The sequence below is a fragment of the Lactuca virosa genome, chromosome 8 (assembly GCF_052849685.1).
Source record: "Lactuca virosa cultivar CGN04683 chromosome 8, Lactuca_virosa_CGN04683_v6, whole genome shotgun sequence".
Taxonomy (NCBI): Eukaryota; Viridiplantae; Streptophyta; class Magnoliopsida; order Asterales; family Asteraceae; genus Lactuca; species Lactuca virosa.
Window position 1 is genome coordinate 81,362,059 of NC_136433.1, and position 8,835 is coordinate 81,370,893.

The 8,835-nt window shown below is 31.8% G+C and overlaps 1 protein-coding gene across 1 annotated transcript; it reads left to right on the top strand.

Moving 5' to 3' along the window:
• Positions 1-394: 394 nt before the first annotated feature.
• LOC145130020 (T-box transcription factor, putative (DUF863)) lies at positions 395-5,050 on the top strand. Its single transcript, XM_079064874.1, has 4 exons — positions 395-944; positions 2,132-2,352; positions 2,458-3,103; positions 3,198-5,050. Exons 2-4 carry the CDS (start codon positions 2,134-2,136, stop codon positions 4,814-4,816), a joined length of 2,484 nt encoding a protein of 827 aa, XP_078921000.1. The 5' UTR covers positions 395-944; positions 2,132-2,133; the 3' UTR covers positions 4,817-5,050.
• The last annotated feature ends 3,785 nt before the right edge of the window (positions 5,051-8,835 follow it).

Here is an 8,835-nt window from a genome sequence, read left to right on the forward strand (position 1 = left end):
AACCATAGGTATCAAAAATGATTTTGAGTATCAAAAGGTCACAAATGACTTTATATCCTTTTCGTCATTATAATATGTGATTTGTGATCGGTTAAATATATTAATTTCGACTCAATCATTATATATACTCTTTTTTATATAAAACATTTAAAATTAAAACAAGACAATCAATGAAAACAAAAATAAATATAATTAAAAGGAATAGTTTAAGATTTTGTATTAAGTTAATGTTTGAAATCAATTATTATAAAGCATATATAAGATAAAACGTTACATATATATAAAATTGTATACGAATATATAATGTAGACATTAATAAATGTTGGACAGTTTTAGTATATGATAATAAATTTACATTAATATCTGTACCAAAAGCAAGGTAGAGAGAATCTAGAAATGCTCATTTCTTTTCATTTTCTCAAAAACCCCAGAAAAATTATTTATTTAGCAAAAGAAAAATCAGTGTGTGTGAGGATTGAGGAAAAAGCAGAGAATAAAAAGGAGACCGGATGTTGACAAATTTCATGTCACTGTTCTTAGAAGGTCGTTTGTTTGTGTGAAGATTTCTTATCTGGGATCTCTCTCTTTCTCTCTCTTCAAAACCCCTTCTTTCTCTCTCTAAAAAAACCTTCCTTTCTTTCAGAAGAGAGAGAGAGAGACACTGGCCCAGCAGATCGAAAATCTTCATCTTTTTCATATACCCATGAAGTGATGATCTAATTCTAACTTCCTTCAATGGTGGTTTTGTGTCTTTCTTTATTCTGATAAACAATTATTACTATTAATTATTAAATATTTATTATTATTATTATTATTTTTATCATTACCACCTGTCTATTTTGGCTTCAAGATTCTTTGAGTTCTTGAGGGTTGAAGAAATTGTTCAATGATTTGGTCAATCTAAAATTCTTGGAGCAGGGCGCAAATAAGGATGTGGGTCTAAGGTAAATTTCACATACAGTTTCTCAGTTGTTTTTAGATTCATGGTGGGTTTTTGGGGTTTGATTATATTCAATAAATTTAGGTTTTTTTTTTTTTGAATTACTTTTCTACTTTCTTGATTTGGGTTTTTGATAATTGAGATTAAACACTTGATATTACTCTGTATTATGACGACTGATGATTATCATGCGGGATCTGTTCTTTTTTGTTTGTTTATTATTTTTCTAATTTTGATTCTCCTTTAATTTTAAGCTGCAAAAGGGGGAAAAAATTTCTCAATCATGGATAGGGTTCTTGAGATGCCAATTTGTGCGTCGAGTGATAGATTGTTTGAATTTAGCCATAGATTTAATCTGGGATTTCACGAATGATAATTTTATTATTAAAAAGCTTTATTCCTCGTAATTTATCTTATTATAATCATCTTGAACTGCGATCCTTAATGCCTCGGTGCTCTAATTCTTGTTTAAACCTTATGAAATACTTTGAAGATTCATTGAATGTTTGTAAAATGCAATTGAGTGCTACATTTAATTCTCCTTGATTTAAGCTAATTTCAAGCTAACTTTTGGGGAAATTTCTACTTGATTACTTCAGCAACATCAAATTTTAATTAATGCAAATATTTTGTGACCAGAAAGATTGTAAAGTTGACTCTTTTTTGTCCAGTAACTTTACTCTTATGCCCTTGATAACATGGTGAATGAGTAATTTTCCTTAGCTTATAATATATTCTTTATCTGGAGGTATATAAAAAATGTGTTTGATATCTATAGATGAACATTAATCAAGTGAATATTTTCTCTTTAGATCATATACTATTTTCTTTAGATCAAGTTTGCAATGAATTTGTTACATATAGTCAACTGGTTTTATGAGTTAGTTTAGGGCATTAATTGCATACCTCTTTTTAGTCATATGTTTGTGTAATTATTTGACTATAAACATTAAAAGTTAAATGAGACGTGTTGTTTTATACTAAGGGGTTGTTTCTTTTTTGACTTAATGAGCTTAATGGGTTAAGCATTTAATTTGGACAAGTATACACGGTTGTTTCTTTTTGACATAATCTGAACATAATGACTTAAAGGGTGCTTGTAGCATAGTTTTCATATAGCAAAAAGATTTAAAGTTGTGTTATTGAAGTGTATTAATTGTTATAAAATCTTATTTGTTAATGAATCAACAGGAATGGGAACAGAAGTACACTGCAAAAGCTCTTTTGAAGGGTATTACTCCATGAGGGATGCAAATGAGGATTCCAATAGTAGTAGCTGGCCTCTGTTTTATCGGGAAAAATCTTTGAATAATGGTCATTATTACAACGGTTTCATACCAAGGACTATTTCAGATGACAAGGATGCATTAAAGCAAAAAATGCTTGAACATGAAGCCATCTTCAAGAACCAGGTACTAATACTACAAACATAAGAAACCAACAATTACATTTGATTCTTTGGATTATATAATTTTTTTTGGAGATCTAATTTATTTGATTTTGTTGTGGAGAATCAGGTTCACGAACTTCATCGCCTTTACATAAGACAAAGAGACATGATGGAAGAAATCAAAAGAAAGGAAATAAATAAACACCGAGTTTCTATCGATGCATCATCATCTTCAAGTTTCTTACCTTCTCAAAAGCCTTATGAAGACACTCACACTCACAAATGGCAAATGCCCACCTTCCCTTGTGCTACCAGACCTTCCATTTTTGGAGCAGAAATAAGCAATTCACCATTAAGTTGTTCAAAAGGAAACAACAACAACAATAATAATAGTTCAAAAGATTGTGAGATTGTGGAGTGTAGACCTTCAAAAGTTAGAAAAAAGTTATTTGATCTTGAACTTCCACCCGATGAGAACATGGATCATGAAGAGCATGAGGGAATGCAATGTAAGCAGGTGTCAGAAGAATCGAGTTTTAGGGGGTCTAATGGGTTAGCTGATCTTAATGAACCGGTTCATGTTGATGAACCCATGGTTCATGGGTCTAGATCTGTTGGTGGGTTTGGACCCTCGGCTAAACCACACGTTGGTCAGGGTCAGTTTCTTGACCAGAGACATGAGTTTAGTGGACGCCCTGGTGGAGTGTTTAATCCTTTGTTGATTGAGGGAAAAGGGAATGGAAGGGATTGGTTGTCTAATACCCGTGAAACAGGTCATTTTTTTCTCTTTTTCTCTTTTTAATTTTTTTTTATTGATGGTTGTGAAATTTCCTCTAATTTTATTTTATGTGTTGACTCTTTTAACAGGGAATAGTAGAGGCAATATGAACTTGGCTCCAGCAACATACTCTGAAATTTCTACAAGATTTCAAGATCATGCTCGATTTAACCAAACCCATTTGCCATTTCCTACATCACGCACATCTACTTCATACCCACATCCAAATTCATCGAATTTTGCAACTTCTTGGGAAAAACAGAATGGTAGTTTGACTCATAAGTTGACTTCATTTCAAAAACAGCCATCTTTTCTCTCATCATCATCTCCACAAAGCCACATGGCTCTTGGAGACAAGTGGCAGAGTAACGGATCTTATACCCCAAATGGATTCTATCGTGGATCATCATCCGGGTCAAAAGACCCATGTGCCCGTTTTCCTTCTGGTGTTCTTGATCATCGAAACTACAATAATCTTGATGATAAGTCACAAAAGATCTTCAATGGTTCAAACTTTATAGATTTGGACACCACAAAAGGTATGGACTTGAATACAGTTGAAAATGTGTGTAATGATGACAATAGTAGTTCAAGAAAATGCAATCAAACTGTGCTTCCATGGCTTCAACCCAAACCAGATATCTGTAAAAATGATTCTCCTTCAGTTAATAATGGAAAGATTCCTCCGGTTTTTGGGAATTCTTGCGTTTCAGAAAATGGGAAAATAAAGAAGGAAAAAATGGAACAAGAACAACACAGAGGATTTGACATTAATGTAGCTTGGGATGATGATCCTGAAAACAATGATATTGTAAAGGAAATCAATACAGAAAATGAGAAAATCAAGAATCATTTCGATTTGAATTCGTGTGTGACAGAGGATGAAGAAATTACAGTACCAGAATCTGTAAAAAGCTTGAAGAAGATAACAATGGAGATTGATTTAGAAGCTCCAGCTGTTCCAGAGGTCGAGGAAGAAGAAGAAGAAGAAACCATTGATGAGGTCAAGAAACTTGATGAAGAGCTCGCCAAGGTGGCAGCCGAAGCAATGGTTGCAATATTCGGTCAACCAAAGTCAATGTCTGATGTGGCGGTTGGTTCTGAATCTGATGACGAGGACAAGGACAAGGACCGCCTCCTATGGTTTGCAGATGTAATCGGAAACGTGGGTCCCGTGTCTAACGCGCTCGATGAATACGAAGAGTTGACTTTGAAATTAGAGGAGACTAAAGAACAAGATTACATGCCAAAACCTCTGGCTCCTGATTTCCAGGAGCCAGATGAAGCGGGCCCGTCAGCGGGCCCGCTTCGACCGCGAAGAGGTCAAGCGAGACGAGGTAGGCCCCGGAGGGATTTCCAAAGGGATATCCTTCCGGGCCTCGTGTCTCTTTCGAGACACGAGGTAACCGAAGATCTACAGATCTTCGGAGGGCTAATGAAAGCTACAGGGTATTCCTGGAATGTGGGGCTTACAAGGAGGAACGGAACAAGGGGAAGGAGGAAGGCGGTGGTGGCGGCGGCGGACCCACCACCTGCCGCCACCCCACCACCACCGCCGCCTCCTCCACCGCCATTCTCAGAGCAGCTTGGAAACTTAGAGGTGGTGGGATTGGAGGAGAGAAGCTTAACGGGGTGGGGGAAGACGACTAGACGTCCTCGGAGACAACGGTGTGCTGCGGGTAATTCAATGGTGGTGCCTTTAACGTAATTTTTGTGAAATTTTTATAATATTTACTACATGAACTCTGAATTTTACAGAGGGAGGTAAAAACCAATTTAGGGAAGCTGATTTATGGCTTGTTGAGAGTGAAATTGTTCTTGGGATTGTCATTGTACATGTTTGTTTGTCATATCCCAAAATCTTGGTTCGGTTTTAACCCGACCCGACCCAACCCGTATTTGTCTGTGTATCCTTTTGCTAACTTGATATTTTCATCAGAAATAGTCTTAATCCCCGTTGGATCACCAACAATCATAGTATATTAATCTGGTAAAGTTATATATATGGATGTTTTCTTTTTTCCAGTTGATACAGAAAAAAACGACAAAATAGAAAAAGTTAGATGTTAACTCATAACTCTATATATATTTTTTGTATAGATTTCTCGTAGTGGGTGATTATCTGGTCAACTATACTTTTTAGGCATTTATCAAGACAATAGTGAGTGGGTGTATGATGTATATGTAGGAATTAAGATTGAAGAAGTAAACTAGTAAAGTATGAATGATTGTACGGACATATGGTTTGTAGTTGGATAGTTTGGCAGTCGCTTTGTGTACTTTGATAGTGAAATGTGAATGTAATGGGTTATTTTGGTAGGGATGGATGATTTACTATTGTTAGTGGTGGTTGGTACTTTGGAATTTATGTTTCTTTTCTATCTTTCTGGTATATCACAAGAATAAAAGACCGAGTTGAATCAGTGAGTGGGGTGAGTTGAACAAGTTAAGTGTGTAGACTGTAGAGATTAAGAAGGGAAATTGGAAAGTTTGTTTAAAATGAGAAAGGGTACACGCCGTGGTATAAAGCATCTCCAATAGTGGATTTTTCTAAAGTTTATATATATATATATATATATATATATATATATATATATATATATATATATATACTAGGTGTGAGACCCGTGTATTACACGGGTTGATTTAAAAAAAAATTAAACATTAAAGTGTAAACAGAAAATATTTTTTAATTTACAACTTTAAAATAAGAAAGGAAGAAATGTATTTATTGCAATTTAATATCATATATATGATATTTAATACTTTACATATATAAGTATATATCTTTAATTTAAAAATTAAAACAAACCAAAAATTGACAAATAGATAATATTTATTTCAAAAATACCACAAAATGACAAGTGTCAAAACTAATGAGAGATTGACATGTGGCAAAAAAAACCTTTATTTATTAAGGAAGATATATATATATATATATATATATATATATATATATATATATATATATATGGTTAGGTTATTTTGTTCTAACTATCTATTTTGTGCATTTAAGATTGATTCTGGACCAATCATTTTAATTATTTTAAGAAACTAATTAATGCATATTACATGTTAAAGATATAATGAGCATTAATTAAACTTTCAGCATTTAATATGCATTAATTATTTTTCTTAAAATAACTAAAATGATTGGTCCATAATCAATCCTACAAACACACAATAGATAGTAAAAACATTTGAACCTATATATATATATATATATATATATATATATATATATATATATATATATATATATATATATTTATATATAGTCTTTAAAAAGCTTATTAATGAAAGATTTTTTTTAGTTCCAACCATAAAGAGCAACCAAATCAATCTTGCAAATCACTTTCAAAGTCACTTTCCTAATGCCTTTCGCCATTTCACCATTTGTAAGTCAACAACTCAACATGTAACGACAAATCTTCAAAACTAAAGGGTCTATTATACAATTAAACATTACTACTATTTAAAATTATATTGTTATATTTAATTGTTAACTTTTTATTTCACTAACTTATCTTCATATAAATGATTATATATGAAAAAGTATATAAATCCTTCCTAATGAAACTAATTTTACAACTTTTCATCCTATTATATATACATCGTCACTAAAATGATTATATATGAAAAAGTATATAAATCCTTCCTAATGAAACTAATTTTACCACTTTTCATCCTATTATATATACATTGTCACGTATCTGTGGTAAATTTGGATTAAATTATACCTATATATCATTTTATCGTTTTTTCAATTTTATTAAATTTCATATAATATTTAAATGTAATAAATGTAATAATAAATATATATCCAATTTATTAATGCAATTTTCTTATAATTTCTAAATTTCTAAATTAAATCAAATCATTTTAGTTGTTTATTTATTTAAATTATTAGTTTAAATATAAAAGATAAATAAACATTTCAATTTTAATAATTAAATATTTTACTTTTTTCTTATAAATTTAAATTTTCTAAATTGTTAGATCTTTATGTTTGTTTATTTTTTTCAATAAACTCATATAATACATGAGTCACACAACTAGTATACTTATATATTAACAAATATTTAATTTCTATTTATATATACTTGATTAACTACATCTATATTATAAAACAAATTATAGAAATACAATAACATAAATTCCACATTGTAAAAGATAGACATAAATTTTCAACATGGATATATACGTAAAAACATTCTATTTCGATCATTATATAAAAATTGATAAAATATACAAATAAAATTATATTGTTGTTAGTTTGATAACGTATTAATTTGTTTTTTTCCTAAAGCTTTCTTTGGTGCTAAAATACATAAATATTTATTATTAGATTATTATAGATTTTAATAATATTTAGTAGCTAAGTCAAAAATTTGTTCTAAAATTTAATTGAATAGCTATTAATTATTTATATAATTAAAAAACTTGTTGAAAAGTATAAAGTGATTGTTAATATGTAAGCAGAGATAACTTTTATATACGTGTTCGTATTGGTTTTGCATTTCTGTAGGGTAGTTGCGATTCAATACAACTGAAAAAATGGTATCATTATATGGGAGGTATGAGTGGTTCTCTCTCAACTCATTCAACCACTACCAAATCAGCTCCATATCACATCCACATCAACTTTCTTTCTTTTATTTCTTTTATTTTTCCCAACACACAACATTTGAAAATAACATATTTCCCGACCCACTCAATTAAAAACATACAAAATAACATAGTATACAAGTTCTTAAGCATATGGTACAAGAGAAGATAGATAGAGAAGGGGGGGGGGGTGGAAAGCGACATCTTCAAACTGCATATGAGGCCAAAGCCTCAACTCGCTTGTTCTAGGGGAAACCATCAGTACCGCCAACCCAAAAATGCCCCTCCTAAGCCATTCCGCCCTCCCTAGGGAGCCGCTTTCCACCTTTCTCTCTCTCTCTCTCTCTCTCTCCATCTCTTTTTTTTGTTTTGTATCATATGCTTAAGAACTTGTAGACTATATTGTTTTGTATGTTTTTAATCGAGTGAGTTGGAAAATATGTTATTTCCATGTGTTGTGAATTGGGAAAGGTTGAAGAAATAGAAAAGAGAAAGTTGATGTAGAGGAGATGTGGAGCTAACGTGACAATGGATTGAGTGAGTTGGGAGGGAACCACTCCTACCTCCCTAATAAGTGTTGACATTACATTGATTTGGGGATACTTGCAATGGCTATTGTGATACAATTGAAAAAGTTATGACATTGAACTATAGAAGGTATGAATATATATATATATATATATATATATATATATATATATATATATATATATATATATATATATTATAACATCCTGTTTCGAGTCGTTTCATAATTTGGAGCCGTATTATAAGGCTTCAGTGTAACGCCCGTAGATCCGAGCTAGTCAATTTAGAGATAATAGGGGTCAAAAACGACTTTTTGATAGAAGGCTATTTAGAATGAATAGTCTTAATAGAAGTTGTAGCATATGTTACAAGGATTCCGTACATATAAAGAACGCCGAAATCCGAGTTATAACGAAGAAGTTATGACCCGTCGAAACCGGCACGACATGGCACGGGGAAGCGTAAATAGTGAATTTACGATAAAACGACTTTTAGCCTTAACAATCTTAACGAAAGTCGTAGAATATGTTAAACCGAGAGCGTCCATAAAAAGAATGCCCAAATCTGACTTCGTATGAGGAAGTTCTGATT